This window comes from Bufo bufo, chromosome 9 (genome assembly GCF_905171765.1).
Source record: "Bufo bufo chromosome 9, aBufBuf1.1, whole genome shotgun sequence".
NCBI lineage: Eukaryota > Metazoa > Chordata > Amphibia > Anura > Bufonidae > Bufo > Bufo bufo.
This window is the reverse complement of record NC_053397.1, coordinates 196856554-196875022: the sequence shown is the minus strand read 5'-3', so window position 1 is coordinate 196875022 and position 18469 is coordinate 196856554. Positions and strand designations below refer to the sequence as shown.

At 44.2% G+C, this 18469-nt stretch overlaps 2 protein-coding genes across 2 annotated transcripts in view; one reads left to right on the top strand and one right to left on the bottom strand.

Annotated features, from left to right (window-relative positions):
- The first annotated feature begins 13 nt into the window (after positions 1-13).
- On the top strand, positions 14-5802 carry HSPB11 (heat shock protein family B (small) member 11). Its single transcript, XM_040407879.1, has 5 exons — positions 14-237; positions 681-787; positions 2751-2819; positions 4286-4329; positions 5426-5802. Exons 1-5 carry the CDS (start codon positions 137-139, stop codon positions 5522-5524), a joined length of 420 nt encoding a protein of 139 aa, XP_040263813.1. The 5' UTR covers positions 14-136; the 3' UTR covers positions 5525-5802.
- Positions 5803-10470: 4668 nt separating this feature from the next.
- Positions 10471-18469, bottom strand: part of DIO1 (iodothyronine deiodinase 1) — a 41035-nt gene continuing 33036 nt past the window's right edge. Inside the window, exons 2-4 of the mRNA XM_040408023.1 lie at positions 12688-12831; positions 12282-12481; positions 10471-10675 (exon numbers count right to left, since the gene is read on the bottom strand). Of these exons, the coding sequence (XP_040263957.1) occupies positions 10610-10675; positions 12282-12481; positions 12688-12831 (410 nt within the window). The 3' untranslated portion in view covers positions 10471-10609. The remainder of the gene's footprint in view (positions 10676-12281; positions 12482-12687; positions 12832-18469) is intronic.

The following is an 18469-nucleotide window of genomic DNA, read 5'->3' as shown; positions in this document are numbered from 1 at the left end:
CTAAGGGCAAGAGCATTTCCGGGTTATGTGACATCATTTCCGGAAGAAAGAAAGGTCCTCTGGTTTCTTAGTAACGGCATAGCAACTAGACGGCGAGCCTGAAAAGCGGAGTTGTCTCTTGTCTGGCGCTGGTGCCATGACCCGGGCGGGTAACCTGTGCCTGAGCTCGGCCGGAGCGCAGGTGTCTCTGGCCACTTCCAGCGATGACAGACACCCGGCCGAGCACATCATTGACGGGTGAGTTGTGCAGAAACCCGAGTCTTCAGGAGGACATAACTGTAAATGAGCCTCTTATAATGGACCTCCCCTCATGTATGAAAAGTTGGGTGGGGCTGTTGCCTACAGCAACCAATCAGCTTCCAGCTGCTATTTTTCTAGTTCAGGTTCGAAAATAAAAGTACTGATGTGATTGGTTACTATGGCAACGGCTCCATGTTTATCAGTGGGATCAATGGTGTCTTCTAATGAAGATCGGTCTGAAATATGGTGGTATAGAGGATAGACGTTGACACACTGATGAAACGGGGGCTACAAGCTGAAATGATTGACCCAGCAGAAGTTTTGATCGCTGGGGATCTCAGAGGCGAGACCCCCATCCTCCGCCTGAGCACTAAATGTGTCTCCGGGTGCTGATCAGCTTGGTTGACACAAATGTAAAGAATTTCTGCATCTCTTTCTAGAAATCCAGAGACGTTTTGGACAACGACAGGAACGTTCCCTCAGGAATTCATTATCAGTATGAATGGCTTACAGAAGATTGGAAAAATCCTCATTGACAGTTCATTAAGTAAGTTATGCAGAGCAGTCGCCATTACTATGGGATATCAGACAGTACAGAGAGGGACTGCACGTGTGCGACCAGCTCCGTCCGTCAGGGACAGGGGATCAAGCACCCATGTTGTCAGGTCCAGGACATGGGAAACTCCCCCCTCCTCCCCCCCCCAAATCAGACACTGAAAGGTCCCATGTTTGTGTGTTATAGTGACATGGTATGACATTGTGCTGTAAAGGGGTTCTCTCATCTCGGACAATGAGGGCATATCGCTAGGCTATGCCCCCATTGTCTGATAGGTGTAGGTCCCAGCGGTGGGATCCACTCCTATCTCCTAAACAAAGTCCCGAAAGTGGTGGAGGGTGCACTGCACAAGCACAGCCGCCCTCCATTCATTTAGAGCGCTGGCTCGGCTATTTCCGGCGGGCCCGTAGAAGTGAATGGGCGTGTCATGCACGGTGCGTTCCCATTCACCACTTGGTGACGGCCGAACCGCAGTCCTTCAAACGCCACTTTGGCCCGCTCCATTCTCGATATAGGTGCGGTCCTGCACCTATCAGGCAATGGGGGGTATATCCTAGCGATATGCCCCATTGTCTCAGATGAGCATACCCCTTTAATGCAGATTTTGGATGTCTAGATGCATTCAATGTGGCATATGCAAAAAAAAAAAAAAAGGTGTCATGTCTATTAGTGAAATTTTCATAAAACGTACCAAACACAGGATGTGCGCCATGGATTTATGACAATTTAGTGCAGATGCAAAGAGTGCTCACTGAATCATGGAAAATGAGCAAGTCTACTGCGGGAAACAAACTCCATTATGGACACTTCTCCTGTGACAGGAGCGCAGGGCATTATAATGATCTATAATGCTGTGTGTCTCTGCCCGACCTCCACTGCAATGATTTGTACTTGCATAATGCCGTCAGCACAGATCATTACAGTGGTGGTCGGGCAGAGACACACAGCATTATAATTTATTATAAAACCCTGTGTTCATGTCACAGGAGAAGTGTCCGTAACGGGAAATTGCGCTCCTTGACACCATATTTAGGCTATAAACTGAAGCCGTGGAGCGGAGATCAGCCTGTTAAGAGTTTTCTGAGATCTATTACACTGATGACCTATTCTCTGGATAGGTCAACAGTATCTGATAGGTGGGCATCTGACACCAGGGACCCCGCTGATCAGCTGTTTGAGAAGGCAGCGGTGCCCTGTTCACCATCCATTGTATAGCGGCTGTACTAGGCCTCGTAGCTCAGCCCCATTCACTTCTATGGGGCTGAGCTGCTCCTAGGACACATGAACGATGAACGTGACGTCACACGGCCTAGGGAAAGCTGTGAGAAGGCCGTGGCGCTACTGTGAGCGCCGGTGCCTTCTCAAACAGCTGGATCGTCGGGGGTCCCAGGTGTCGGACCCCACAATCAGATTGATGACCTATCTAAAGGATAGATCATAAGTAAAAAGATCTCTTTAAGTCTATAAATCAGGTTTCTATTCCTTGATATGAAATTGTCCCAGGATACCATTGACTTCAGTGACCTATCCGAAGTATATGCCATGGATATAAAAATCCCAGAGAACCCCTTTTTAGGAGTTGTCCAGCCTTGGAGCCAGCAACCCCTGGGGAAGTAACCTGTGCCCTGAACATAAAAAGAACACTGCTAGCCTGTCCACAGTCCCTCGGGTGCTCAGTTGCTGGCCACTTCTGACCCCGCAGGACCAGGAATTGGCTTGGTTCCGTGACCGAGCTGTGACGTAGCATTCAAGCCTCTGTGGCTGCTGAGGCCTGTTTGCTCGCAGCGGTCATGGGACTTCTTCCTGGTCCTGTAGGGAATGGAGCAGTGGCAGAACTATGTACTGGTGAGTGGTTTTTTATGTTCAGGGGGCACAGGTTAGGACCTAAGGGGTTGTCAGCTCTATGGCCAGACTGCCCCTTTAATGTGTGACTTCTCTTTTCATTCTTCTCTAGTACGAAGCTTAAAAATCTACACCAGCGCATCCAAAGAACCAACAAATTTTGAGACGTGCGTGGAAAGAGGTAATCAAGTGTTTAATTTCCTTACATCTCACCTCGGGGAAATGAAGCATTACATGGTGATGATGCCTATTGAAATCCACTGGCTGCCCATGTAATGCCCGGAGAGAAGACGGCTCCTGCAGAGAGACAGATGTTGGTTGCTGGCTAATTAATGGAGGAACTCTCAAATAAGAGAGCGCCTCTATTAACCTAGAATGGCCCAATAGAATATTTGAGAAGGGGTCTTAGGGGTAAGACAAGCCCTCCAAAATTCAGAAAAATTGGCTAAAGGGAGAAAGTATAATAAAACTATGCTTAAATCCCTTGCTGCTCAGGCACAGCTGCTCCTTGCCAGCCTTTGTTTAGTGTGCTGCAGCAACATGTGCACACATGACCGCTCCAGCGGCGTTTTTTGGCTGGACACTGCTGAGGCCGCTGATTGGCTGCAGCAGTCATGTGGGTACATGGCCAAATCACTGCTGCAGCCAAGTAAACTTAGACTGGCCGGGATTCTTTTGTTATTTCCCATTTTTCTGAACACAGGGAACGGGTTTTATACCCCATTCCCATGCTCTGGAAAAAATGTGCAGATTTTAAGTCCACATTGCAAAAAAGATGATCAGCAAGAATAACACGTCCATTATTCATATGGATTCTGCATGGAAATGCTGCTGATTAACCTTGTGCCTGCAGTCTGATTTTACAGTCTCCTTCAGACAAGAGCGTAAAGCTTATCCATATTCCGTCTTCTCAAAAACGACGATTTTCCATCCCTGCGAAATCAAGATTGTCTTTGACTGCATTCCGTTTGTCCGTTTTTCGCGTCCGTATGGCATCAGAATGTCATCAATCAACAAAAAATTTCACTTCCTTTAAGCGCCTCCTACCAACCATCCATGAAAATCTGACCCATTGATTCGAATGGGCGACAGTCAGACTAAAGTGGTGCATATTGTGGTTTTTCTCTGCAAGGATCGATGGCCTGTCCTGAAAATCGGACAAATGGGTATTGGCCAAGTGGAGTTAGGATTTAAAGGCCTTTGTCAAACCGTAGTGCTTCAAGAGGAGCTGTCACCTCTCCTGACAGTTCTGTTGTAGTAACTACTTGCATTCACTATTTAATAACCGTTCTGGAGCATCTATTCCTATGACTCTGTGTTCTGCCATTCCTCTATTATTCCTGCTAGAAGTTATGAATGAATTAGCAGCAGCTTGGAGTAAAGGTACAAATGGATGGATGTACTGCAGACTGCTGGCAATTTATTTGTAAACTTCTTGCAGGAATAATAAAGGGATGGCACAACAAAGAGTCATAGGAATAGATGCTCCAGAATTGTTATTACATGGGGAATGCAAGTAGTTACTAAAACTGACATGTCAGGAGCTCGTCTTTGAACTTGAATCCAGTGTGTTCTGCACATTTTCTTGTAAACCCGCTAGAGCAAATTTCTGCTATCGTTATGTAACGTGACCATTCTTCATTCCAGACCTTGAACATGTGGAAGAACAGTTCCAGACAGAGGAGATCGCTGTAAGTACGAGCATATGTACTGGACCTCTTCTTCGGGGGTGTCTCTGATTTGCCTTGGCATCAGGGGAATCTCTTAAGGCGCGTTCATTTTATATAGTTTCACTGTATTACCGAAATTTAGGGTATAAATGAACACATTGAGCTTTTGATAAAGCTTTTAATTAAAGGGGTTGTCCTGGGAATAACAATAAAAAAGCCATATTCACCTCATTGATTCCCCACTGCTGCTTTCCACTTTTAGTCTTGGGTCAACACCCAGGGAATGGCAGGTGATGCCAGCTCAGCCAGTTACTGCCTGATGTGGTGACCTGCCTCAGCCAGCTGGACGGGCATTTCCAGTGTGCTGAAAGGGGACCAGGAAGTGGAGAGAAGCAGGGACAGTAGCCGCTTTGGAACACAGGCAGCTGTGGATTGGTAAGGGGAATATGGAAGAGATTTTAACAAATGCTGCGCACAAAAAGTGCAGTATACATTGACCTGCGGTGCGGATTTAAAATCTGCAGCATGTCAATTTATGCTACGGATCTCCCCAGCAGATTTCACCCCTTGCAATGAAAATGATGACGTTTATAGCCTTTTCCGCTCCTAAAACCACCGGTAATACATGCAATTCCTGTTGCGTTTTTTTCCCGCGGAACCAGAGAAAAACTGCTGTGAAAGTTTCTGCTGTATTTTTCAGCACGTGTGGACGTAGCCTAAAGGACAGATACCATTTCATCTCTTATTTTTATCCACTCCTTGGTTTGGCTTCAGAAACTGCTCCACCCTTACCCAGATGTACAGTGCCAGATAGCAGGAACGGAGTCCAAGATACTGACAGAACACATAGTCACTCTGGTTGCAAAACCCTTATATTAATAGTCTGCAGTCAGAAGATTTCCGGATAAATGAGGTCCATTGTCTACTACAAAAAGCAATTATGTGCCAACGCTTTATAACATACACTTAGCTTCGTATCTCAACCCGTAAAATAGGTCTTTATTAGATTGGGTTGAGGCGCATAGGTAATATTATAGGGGGCCGCTGGAATATGCTTGTAATGATAAGAAATGTTCTGAAGATTGTAGCTCATAAAACTGTGAATTCTCTTCTGCAGATTCCTGGGGTTCAGGCGATTCATTTGCGTTTTGTGATCCTCTCTGGATACGATCAATTTGTCGCAGTGCGCAGTGTATCTGCAGAGAGTATGATATAGACTGTGGGCGACCATCAAGCTAAAGGACTAACCCAGGAACATGATTCTTACTTACCTTTGGAAGACCTGGCTACTGATTCTGAAATAAGAGGAAGACGTGAAATGTATGGAACGACTTTTTTTTTGCCAACATATGTTCATTACTTTTCTACAAGAAATAAATACTTCTATTTTGTGTTTGAATAATTTGATTTAATAAAATACCGTATTTTTCGCTCTATAAGACGCACCTGCCCTAGGTTTTAGGAAAGGAACATTAGAAAAAATATATTTTTCATCAGACCTCAGCTCAGAGCCCCAATCAGACCCCCATTGTTAATCAGATCAGACCCTTACTGGAACTTTTATTTTATTTTATATTATTCTTAACCCTTAACACCACTAGTTGTAAAGTGCACTTGGCTGTACAGTCTTTAACTGAGAAGTTATCAGAACACATTGCCTTTTCACTTTCCTGTTAATAAGATCCCGAGAACAGTAGATGAGGAAGCTAAAGATGTTCCATATCACCAAGTAACCTAAGTATCACAGTTCAGGAGCTAGGGGACTCGATACTACCAGTAGCTAACCAGTTTGCAAAACGGGATGAGTTCCAGAATTGGAACCATGGCTCCCAAGAGCGTGAGAAAATCTGTACCCAATTATGGGATTCTGAAGGGTGTCAATGGCTGAGATCCAGGTTATTCTCTGCAAGCTGTCCGTGGATCTCCATCTGCGGGGGATAATTTGCCTCATGGCCTGTACAAAGATTCTAAGCGCTCCTCTTTTTATCTGTTGGGGGCGTCCCGGATAGATGGACAGTAGGGCAATCAATGGTGAGGGTGTAACATTAGAATGGTATAAAGCATTGTATAGGGCAAAAACGTCTGACCATACAGAAGAAACTCCTGGGCACTCCCACCATATATGAAGCGTGGTGCCCACTGCTGAGTTACATCGCCAGCACGTATCAGGGACCGATGGATAAAATCGCTGGACCTTCACTGGGGTTCTATACCATCTCATAAGTATCTTATAGTTAAGTTCCTGTAGTCGACAAGACACAATGGACTTATGCGTGAACAGGAAGGAGTGCTCTGTTCCATTGATCATCAGTCAGTGAAGTATTCAATTCCTTATCCCAATCAGGCGCGAACTTAGCGCTTGCGATTTGAGTCTTGAGTGGTCCATCCCCAATCTCCCCAGTGCCCAACAAGCCGTATACAAGAGAGATAGCATGCTCGGGACAAGAGTCCGCTAGGCAGAGCTTCTCAAAGTCAGTCAAGTGAGCCGATAACTGCGATCCGGGGGCCAGAGAGTGGAGGAAGTTGCGGAGCTGGAAGTAGAGAAACCATTGCCCTGGGGATCTTGGCAGTATGTGCGATAGTTCAGCCACAGGGCGTACACCATAGTCACCAATAAGGTCTCGCACCCTAATCAAGGGTGAGGATGTGGCCTGGAAGGGCGGTAGGCGCCCGATAGCCACTGTCAGATTAGGACAACTGTTAAAGGGCCATAGGCTGTGACCAATTGAGTTTGGACGCAAACTTACCCCAGGATTTAGCGAGCATATGAAGAAGGTATGGGATTTTGGGATCTAGTAATTGTCTCTGACGTGTAACCAAAAAATACTGGTCGCTAGGGAAGGGTCTAGTTTGTGAACTATCTCTACCCATAATTTATTTTCCTGGTTGTGGAAAAGATCTAGGACACAGTTTGCCACCGCCGCTCTATAGTAAGAACTAAAATTGGGCAAGCCTGCTCCTCCCATGGATTTAGGGCGAGATAAGATAGCATAACTAAGCCTGGCTCTGGACCCAGCCCATATAAATTGTGAGGCTAACCTGCGGATCTGACCAAAAAACATTTGTGGGAGGACGGATTGGACAGTCTGAAACAGTTATAATAGCTTAGGAAGGATATCCATCTTAAGAGCGTTAATCCTCCCAAACCATGAGATATGGAGAGGGGACCACCTCTGCAGACTGGTTGTAATAGAGCTAATGATAGGCTTATAATGGAAAGCGCCTGACTGTATAGGGAGGGTGCTTAGGGACTGATGGCCCTCCCCCTTTCCCCCTTTTCCCCTTAGGGGCATTTAGGAATCTGGCCCCGTCTCAGTAATGGTTAAGTAGGTTGCAGATTAGGGTCATTGAGGGTTAATCCCTGTGGATCCTCCTTAGACAAGATGGGGGCGGTGCAGGAAATCCTGATGGTCACATATACCTCCTCTCTGTCTGTCCTGGTCACTTCCTCTTACAAGTGGAAGCAGATTGGCCCTCCCTCCCTCCCTTTGCGGTTATTCTTGGGAGGCGGGTCAAGGTGCACGGTTCTGATCAGTTATGGATACTTGGTTATTCTGTTTTGTTTTTCTATTTTTAAGAGACCCTGCTGGGAGTCCAGCGGTTTTGGATATTGCTCCGATGATTACGGCTTTGGAGAGCTGCAAATTCTGGTCGAGTTTATGAAGTCACAGCTGGCGGCATTTGAGTACAGCGGAGATATGGTGGTAGCAGATGGAGTAACTGCCCGCTGGGAGTCCAGCGGTTGGCAGACAGCTCTGATGATTACGGTTTAACTTGCCCGCTGGGAGTCCAGACTTTGGCATACCGTTCCAATATTATGGTTTATTAAGGTTTGCCGCTTTAATAAAGAAGCTGTGGCCGATCACCATCCAGCAAAAAAGTGATACAGTTGTCGGTGTCTTTTGTTATGGGTCAAGGTTGGGTAAAGGGGCCAAGGGTGAGTTAAAGGTGGTATCCCCTCCCCCTGTTTCCCTGGATACCAGCAGTCTTGAGTTTGTATAGGTGTGCTGGATTGGCCGGTAGGCAAATCCCTAGGTGTTTGATGGAGAGGGTAGCCCACCGAAACGAAAAGGTATCTCTGATGTGAACGACCTCCTGCTGTGGCAGAGTAACATTCAGGATTTCAGATTTTTGCACGTTCACCTTGAAATTACTCAGACGACCGAATGTTTCAAATTCACGAAGGACGGAGGGTAGACCCACTCTCGGGGAAGACAAGTACAGGAGGAGGTCATCCGCAAACCGAGACAGCCTGTGCTCGGTACGTCCCATTTGTATGCCTTTGATGGACTGGTTAGATAGTAGGGCATTAGCCAGGGATTCCATACACAGAATGTACAGAAAGGGGTAGAGAGGGCAGCCCTGACGTGTCCCATTCCGTATCTCGAAGGGGCTAGAGAGCATTCCGTTGACCCGTACCTGGGCCGAGGGGGAGGCATAAAGCGCCATAATACTACCTATCATCTTAGATCCCAATCCTATGTGCTCTAATGTTCTAGAAAGAAACTGCCAATTCACCCTGTCAAATGCCTTCTCGGCATCGACTGAGAGAAGACACAGCAGTGTTTTAGATTGTCTGGCCTTGTAAATAATACCAATCGACTTCAGGGTATTATCTTGTGCCTCCCTGCCGGGGACGAATCCGACTTGTTCCCTGTGAACACAGCTGGGTATATATGGGTGCAACTTCGCATATAGTTTCAGATCCACATTAAGTAGGGATATCGGGCGGTAGTTGGCGCATAGGGAGGGGTCTTTTCCTGGCTTAGGGATCACCGTGATATGGGCACTAAGGGTTTGGCGGGGAAAGGGATTAGAGCCGGAAATATGATTAAATGCCCGTAATAGGACAGGGGACAGTACTTCACCCAGTATCTTATAAAAACGAGAGGTCAGGCCATCAGGTCCTGGACTTTTCCCTGTTTTGAGATCTTTGATAACACATAAAAGTTCGGAAGCCGCGAAATCATCTTCCAGGCCTAAAGCAGAAGTGTCTGGGACGCGTGCTGGGCCGAATTGCTGCAGGTACTGCCGCATGTCTGTTACGCCGGAGTCTGACTCGCAGTCTCTCCCTGTATTAAGATTATAAAGCTTCTCGTAGTAAGCCCTAAACTCAGAAGTGATATCCGACGGGTCACGATTACATGTATGTATTTAGACAGCACATAAAGGAGTTTAATGGAAGCGGGACTGCTATTTAACCAATGGTTTATAAATGAACCAATATGATCTGAGTGGTTAGAGGGTTTTTCCTAGTGTTTAATACTAATGACTTATCCTCAAGATCATCAGCATCTGAGGGGGTCTGACACCTGGGACCTCTGCCGTTCAGCTTACCAAGCACAGCGCTGTCCATTCGATAGTGGCTGTGCTTGGTATTGCATCTCAGTCCCATTTACTTTAATGGGACTGAGCTGCACTTTAAAGGGTTTTCTGTGTTTTAAAATAGTTTTTATTGGGTTATAAATACACGTATATCCTTTAAACCCATAAACCAACATGTTCAGTGGGTTTGCATTTTCATTGAATATCGACAGAGCATAACAAATAAAGGTTGGATAGAGGAAGGGGGAAGAAAGGGTAGCAGGGAGGGGGATTGATGTTGCAATGATATTGTTTCTCAAATGTAACCAGGAGAGCTGTCACTAATAATTCTCCTTCTCCGTGCTCACCAAGCTATTGCGGCTGTGCTTGGTACTGCAGCTCAGCCCCATTCACTTCCATGGGGCTGATCTGCGCCTAGGCCATCTGACTGATGAACGTGACGTCACTGGCCTAGGGAAAGCTGGGAGAAGGCCACAGTGCTACGGCAAGCGCCGGTGCCATCTCAAATAGCTGATCGGCAGGGGTCCCTGGTGTCGGATCCCCACCGATCAGATACTGATGACCTATCCTGGTCATCAGTTATAATGTCTCAGAAAAGCACTCTAAGCTTTGTGACTGACGAACACAAAGTCACTGGCCTACGAACAGACCGCAGTGATTCAGAAAGAAAAAGGGAGAATCCATAATCAACCAAACGGATACAATATCATATTTTTATTGTTTCTCCAAAAGCACAGGACCTCTCCAGATATTTGCAAAATCAGGCTGTGGCCAGCACCGCTTTAGGTCACAACCATCACAAACTAATAAATGGTAACTCCTGTTTTTGAATGGAAGCCTGCGGCACATGTGTGATGCATCTGGGATTTACAGTTCATTGCAATCTGATTGTAGCACCTTTAAGGGGCAGTCTATGGTCACAGATAGGAATTGCTCTTGTTCTGCTGAGGTCATGGATGTGACACCCAGCCTCAGACTATTTTGTTTTCTCAAGTACAGTCCGTACCTCCTCTGGTTTGTAGCCCCAGGGTCCCATGTTTCCCTGTAAATAAAATATCAGATTACTATATGAAGACACTTAACACAATCGTATTAGCACGTTGCATAATTTCTGGTAACACCAATTATCTTGTGCAATCATTCTTATTATCCAATCTCAATGTGAAATTTTAACCAAATCATTACCAAGGTATTTTCTCTCTTGAGTATTTTATTGCATTATGGTTTGGTGGCTTTAAAATATTTTTATGTTGGAATATTCAAATAATTTTGGGGTATTTTTCCTATTTGGCTTTAGCTTTGTGTTTTTGTAAATGTAATTTCAATTTTAATAGTATAAAATCTCACTGAAATTAAGTGTCCCTCTGGCTTCCCCTTTCCGATATGGTCATTTTGATATAGGGGTATGATACGTCTGGGTCCTCATGGGTGGGACTACCAATGTGGGTAGGGCTAGTGGCTTTGATATATATATAATTAATTGCCGTCTTCTCAGCTTTAGAAGGTTGACGCACTTAATTCGAGGGTCCTGGCTTCCACAGGCTTTGGTTCAGCCTGCTTCTTCCCCAGACTGGGTGTCCTGCTAAAATCGCTCAGCCCACATTTCACTGAGCTCATCAGCTGACTGCTAAATACACCTCATTAACAGCCTATTGATGAACAGAGAGGGTAAACCCTATTTTTCTAGACTTTCTTGCTCTCAACCAGCTTGGGTGAGATACACCATTTTGCTGACCTCCAATATGCCACTCTGGCAGCTCCACTGCCACAATATATATATATATAGATACAGATATAGTCACAGCAGGGTACAGTGCAGCCCTAAAGCTCCAACCACAACACTGTTCCTACCTACTTGCACGATCCGTCCTAAATGACGGCCCACAACTGGACGACAGTCCCTTCCTAACTAGGTGCAGGGGTCTACAGGATAAAAATTTTATGACAGATAGGCACCTAGAATGACAGGTGACAAAAAGAAAACTAGGAGGAATAAACAGATGGACCGGGTCAAAACCAGGAGAGTACAACAAAGACAAATCAATAGACAAAAAGAGTAACAATGCCAGGTCGAACACAGAGGGTCACGTCAAGATCCAAACAGAGGCAGGATTGAGATCCGGCAGAAGTCCGGCAAAGGGAGAGTAACAATGAGACAAACAGACTAGTGAGGCTTAGCAGACCAAATCACAGGCACTTGTGGACAGCAGTTGCCTGTTTAAATACCCCACCCTGCAGGTCACATGATGGTCCATAGGTCACATGATGCTCAATGACTTGCCTGACATCATGCCCATCTGATACATCCCCTATGACTGGTCAACTGAGCCCAATGTATTCAGCATTCAGAAGGGCAGAACTGGTATAAAGCACCTCTGACTTCTTTCTATGGAGTCGAGCTGTCTTCAGCACATTGATACTTACAGTTGCAGACAAACAGAACTGAAGCCGGGCACATATCGTCATGAGGCGGTAGGCAAGTGGTTAAAGTAAAATTGGCGTGCAAATAAAAAAACACTCCCTTTGTGGATCACTTAGCAAACACTACATAGAAGACCATATAAATAATTCATATTTTGGTTATCTATTCTAGACAGTTTGGTAAAACATTGTGATTCCCTCACGTGCCACCACTTGTACATAGATACCTTGTAAATGACTTTACCCTCTTGCAGAATGTAAAGCCTCTCGGGCAGGGCGGCATACTTGGCGCTGCACAGATTCTGCATAGTATCTAATACCACAGGACAAGATGGCAGCTCCTCCAACAGGCGTTTAGCTGCAGCAAGCCGATCCTGGATGTTCTGATGTTTCCTTATTGATATGTTGTTTTTTAAAGCCCATCCATCTACAAGTGGGAAAAAAAATGAAGAATTTCACACAGTTGTCCTAGGGAAAAACCCAGCAGCAAGGGTGCAGTTCCCATTCAGTGACACTAAAAATGGGAATGAAGCATTACACGTTTCCCATTGACGTAGCATATACCATAGACACGAGTCTGCAGTTCTACAGCAGCATAATGAATACCAAAAATCTAAATCAGTAATTTCATACCTTCTGCATGAGCTTCATCGATGTAGATAATCAAAAAATCTGCCACAGAGCTGAAATCCTGGACAAGCTTATTGAACTCACTAAGCCTGAAGAGGAATGGGGGTCATGTGCAGCTTCCAAATGTGAGGACCAAAGGACGTTGACCTGAGGCAAAATTTTAAAAAATCAGATAAGAAATGTTTCACCGTCCTACATTTTCTACCGGGACATAATTGTTATTACTTTAAATTTTTTTAAATAAAAAAGTAGCTGAAAATATATTTTCCAGAATTGTGCTGGTGACAAAGCCCATTGAGACTAGACCAGTGGTCCTCACCTCCAGTCCTCAGGGCCCACCTGCCGGTCATGTTTTCAGGATTTCCTTATTATTGAGCAGGTGATATAATTAATGTCAATGCATCATAACTTACCACAGGTATTCATTCTGTGGGATATTTTCAACTCATGACCGGTAGGTGGGACCTGAGGACTTGAGTTGGGGAACACTGGACAAGACTATCTGAGGACCTTTCCAATTTGGACAAGATGCAAAATAAAAACACATTGGTGACATTACCTGAGAGTACTCAAAGCATGCAAACATGAGGGGCAACCATTGGTTTAACATATACCAGAAGACTTCAAGGTACCAATTCCACTTGACTTATACAGCGGGCCTCACAACAGCTTGACAGACATCATACTGAAATAAAATCTTGATTCTTCAGGAATGTTAATTTCTCCTGCCCCTTCCCTTCTCTTTCCAGTTTTGGTTGGTCTATCATTCCTACCAAGTCTGGATTGCTAAGAGAATTTTTTTTTTTTCTTTCTTGGTTCAAGGTTGTACCCTGTCTCACTCCCCATCCTATCTTTGGGTGTCTAGGTCTTGGGGGGGGGGTTCGCTTTGGTAGGCAGGGTAAGCGGACACCGTACAGAGGCAAAAACAAGGTTGTAAAGCAAAGTTTAGTGTTTTATTCACACATAAGGAAAAACAAGCCAAAGGTAACGGTGTTCAGTTTTGGTGCCTGTTCACATTACACAAAGTCCACAGTGCAAAAAACCTTCACCTGGTCAGCAGTTTTCCACCTGCAGTCCACAGCAGGCTTTAGAGGCCTGTTTCCCCATCATGCAGCTCTCAAGACACAGCTTCTCTGACATGGAGGATAATCCACCACAGCTGAACGTGCTGGCTGGGTTTTTATATCCCAGCCCAAAACCCAGCTTAGAACCGTGGGGAACAGCCACCCACCCTGCTCTTTGGCTGCTCCCAATAAGAACCGGCTCGGATCGACTTTACAGCCATACTAACAGCTGAAGTGTCAGACTGCAACTGCAAAACTGACACTTCAGGGAAAAATCTGGTTCTTACCTCACCGAGGCCAGGAACCTCGGTGACACCTATCTTACGTCAATGACGGCCTCTTGTTCCTTCTTACAGTCTACAAAGCTGAAACAGGGACCTACAAAAATCTCAAAAATGTCCAGTTCTGTCTACTGTATATTCTCTATGCTCTGACAGATCTTTCTAGGCTCCTCAACAAGTGCTGGAGATACATAGACGGGAAGTTGGGTTCTCTCTGTGTACCGTTTGGTCTGGTGCCAAGTTGCAGAGCTTGGATCACCGGTGGGAAAATAAATGGATTTTCCTGCTTTGTTCCTTCCTCTCCACAAGGACATTCTCTTTAAGGCCACATGCACATGGCCGTTGTGGCGGCCGTTCCGTGCATTGGGGACCCCAATTGCGGTCCCCAATGCACGGGCAACATCCGTGCAGAGAGCCGGACCCATTCAACTTGAATGGGTCCGTGGTCTGTCCGCAGCGCAAAAAAAATGACGTCATATTTATTTGCGGTGCGGAACAACGGAAAGAAACACCCTGGAAGCACTCCATAGTGCTTCCGGTGTTCCGTTCCGTGACTCCGTTCCGCATTTTTGGAATTGCGGACCCATTTGAGTGAATAGGTCCGCATTCGTGATCCGTGGTGCACACGGCCGGCGGCCGTGGATTGCCGAATCGCGGTTTGCAGGCTTAAATACGGCCACGCCCAAAGGCCATGTGCATGAGGCCTAAGAAATACAAAAGCTCTTCACTATATACTAAATGCTGAAATGCCCTGAATTTGCATATACTGAAGCATGACCTAGCCCTAACCTTACCTGCTTCTTGGTGCCGGTTCCCCGCTCCTTCTCTTACTGGTCTGCGATACTCTGCTGGGCTCCCTCTCTTTAACCACTTCCAGACCAGGCCATTTGCCCCCTTTCTGACTAAGCCGAATTTTGTGAATCTGACATTTGTCACTTTTAGAGTATGTGGTAATAACTTTTGAATGCTTTTATAATCCAAGCCAATCAGAGACTGCTTTCTCGTGAGACATTGTACATCATGTTGATGGTGAATTTGAGTCAATATGTTTTACCTTTAATTATTAAAAAAAAATCAAAAAGGTACCAAAAATTTGGAAAAATGTACTATTTTCTAAATTCTAAAATAGTGCTTTTAAGACAGATAGTGATAACTCATGAAATCCTTATTTGCCCCGTTCCTGACCAGGCCTAATTTTGCAAAACTGACATATCTCACTTTATGTGGTAATAACTTTGGAACGCCTTTACTTATCCAAGTCATTCAGAGATTGTTTTCTCGTGACACATTGTACTTCATGATAGTCATCAATTTGAGTCAATATATTTCACCTTTATTTATGAAAAAATCCCAAATTTACCAAAAAATGTAGAAAAAATCGCAATTTTCTAAATTTCAATTTCTCTGCTTTTAAAACAGAAAGTGATACCTCATAAAATATTTATTACTTAACATTCCCCATATGTCTACTTTATGTTGGCATCATTTTGGAAATATCATTTTATTTTTTTATGACGTTAGAAGGCTTAGAAGTTTAGAAGCAATTCTTCAAATTTTTAAGAAAATTGGCAAAACCCACTTTTTAAGGACCAGTTCAGGTCTGAAGTCACTTTGTGGGGCCTACATAGTGGATACCCCCATAAATGACCCCATTGTAGAAACTACACCCCTCAAGTTACTTAAAAACGATTTTACAAACTTTGTTAACCCTTTAGGCGTTCCACAAGAATTAAAGGAAAATGGAGATCAAATTTTTAAATTTCACTTTTTTGACAGATTTTCCATTTTAATCCAATTTTTTCTTTAACACATCGATGGTTAACAACCAAACAAAACTCAATATTTATTACCCAGATTCTGTGGTTTACAGAAACACCCCACATGTGGTCATAAACTGCTCTATGGGCACACGGCAGGGCGCAGAAGAAAAGGAACTCCACATGGTTTTTAGATGCCATGTCCCATTTGAAGCCCCCCTGATGCACCCTTACAGTAGAAACTCCCAAGAAGTGACCCCATTTTGGAAACTAGGGGATAAGGTGCCAGTTTTATTGGTACTATTTCTGGGTACATATGATTTTTTGATCATTCATTATAACACTTTATGGGGCAAGGTGACCAAAAAATTGGTTGTTTTAGCACAGTTTTTATTTATTTATTTTTACAGCGTTCACCTGAGGGGTTCAGTCAAGTGACATTTTTATAGAGCAGATTGTTATGGACGTGGCGATACCTAATATGTATACTTTTTCTTATTTATTAAAGTTTTACACAATAATAGCATTTTTGAAATAGGGGCTCATTTTTTGCGGGATGAGGTGACGGTTTTATTGGTACCATTTTGTGGGACATACGCCTTTTTGATCACTTGGTGTTGCACTTTTTGTGTTGTAAGGTGACAAAAATTGCTTGTTTTGACACAGTTTATCATTATTTTTTTTTACGGTGTTCACCCGAGGGGTTAGGTCATGTGATATTTTTATAGAGCTGGTTTTTACAGACGCGGCAATACCTAATATGTATACTTTTTTTAATTTATTTCACTTTAACACAATAATAGCATTTTTGAAACCAAAAAAAAAGATGTTTTAGTGTCTCCATGTTCTAAGAGCTATAGTTTTTTTTACTTTTTGAGAGATTTTCTTATGTGGGGCTCATTTTTTGCGGGATGAGGTGACGGTTTTATTGGTACCATTTTGTGGGACATACGCCTTTTTTATCACTTGGTGTTGCACTTTTTGTGATGTAAGGTGACAAAAATGGCTTTTTTTGACAGTTATTTATTTTTAATTTTTATGGTGTTTATTGGACTGGGTCGATTATGTGATATATTTATAGAGCCAACCGTCATGGACACGGCAATACCAAATATGTCTATTTTATTTTATTTTTTCTATTTTTAAGATTTTTTTTTTTATTGCTTACTTGGGATTTTTTTTTTTACATGTGAAACCTTTTTTTTATTTTATTTTTTTAACACTTTATTTTTTTATTTTTTATCTTACACTTTTCGTCCCCCATAAGGTCATACAAGACCTCTGGGGGACATTTACTTCACTTTTTCATTTTTTTTTTCACTGTTGATTTCTCCTGTAACTGGGGCTGACATAGTAGCCCCAGTTACAGGAGAAATGCACCCCCCAGAGAGGCTGTACAGCGCAATACAGCTCCTGCACTCTCCATAGCGCTTCTGGCTCTGCATACACAGCGCTCAGTGAGCGCTGTGTATGCAGCGATCCAGAAGGCAGGGACACCTGGGCACTGTCCCTGCCTTCTCTCTGGGTTGCCCTGCTGTCACTGACAGCGGGCAACCCGATCAGCAGCTGCACGATTAGCGTGCAGCTGCAGTTTCTGAACGGACATTCTGGAATGTCCATTCAGAAATAGAGAACCACCTTCCGGACGTTTATAGTCTATGGGCGGACGGGAGGTGGTTAACATTCACCATCTGTCTACTTTATGCTGGCATCATTCTGTTAATGTAATTTTTTTTTTAGGACGTTAGAAAGTTAATTTCCCTCATTCAGCGCTGTGTATACAGCAATCTAGAAGGCAGAGACACAGGAACGGTCCCTGCCTTATCTATGGGGAGCCCTACTGTCACTGATAGCGGGCCCCCAGCTCAGAGGCTGCACCATTTGTGTGCAGCTGCAATCTCTGAATGGATGTTCTAAAAAAAAGTGTTAGGGAAAAAACAGAGGGGTATGGCAGCGGTCTAGACATAGCAGAAGAGAGAAGGGAGACGGCACACACACACTGCGCGCCTTGCCTTCATACAGCTGATCGGCGAGGGTGCCAGTTGTCGGACCACCGCCGATCTGATATTGATGACTAAGGATGAGCGAATCAACTTCGGCTGCTTCATACAAGTTGATTCGCATACAACTTCGTTGTAATACTATACGAAGCGGGAGTTCCGTACAATATTAGAATGTATTGGCTCCGATGAGCCGAAGTTATTACTTGTATAATAACTTTGTGAATTAATTATTACCGTAAAAAACCTTGATACTGGACTTGGGTTCTGTTCCAAGTGGTACCTCTGTACAGTTTTATGTGAATCAACTTCGGACAAAGCAGCCGAAGTCAATTTGCTCATCCCTATTGATGAGACTTAGCAACGCTCCTCTGTCTTCTTTTTACATAACACAGTCAGTGTTAGCAAGTCTCCACTGTTATGTAAACAGAAGACAGGAGAGTTACTAAGGCTCAAAATGGGCCACTTTACAGCTATTTTTCTAATAGAAATGTATGATTTCAGTAATTAAAGTATATTACAAAAATGGTCAGCATCACTGCCCCTATACATTACACAAATAAAAATAGAACGGCAGTTACACTTCAACCACTTAACCCCTTAAGGACACAGCCCTATTTCACCTTAAGGACCAGGCCATTTTTTGCAAATCTAACCAGTGTCACTTTAAGTGCTGATAACTT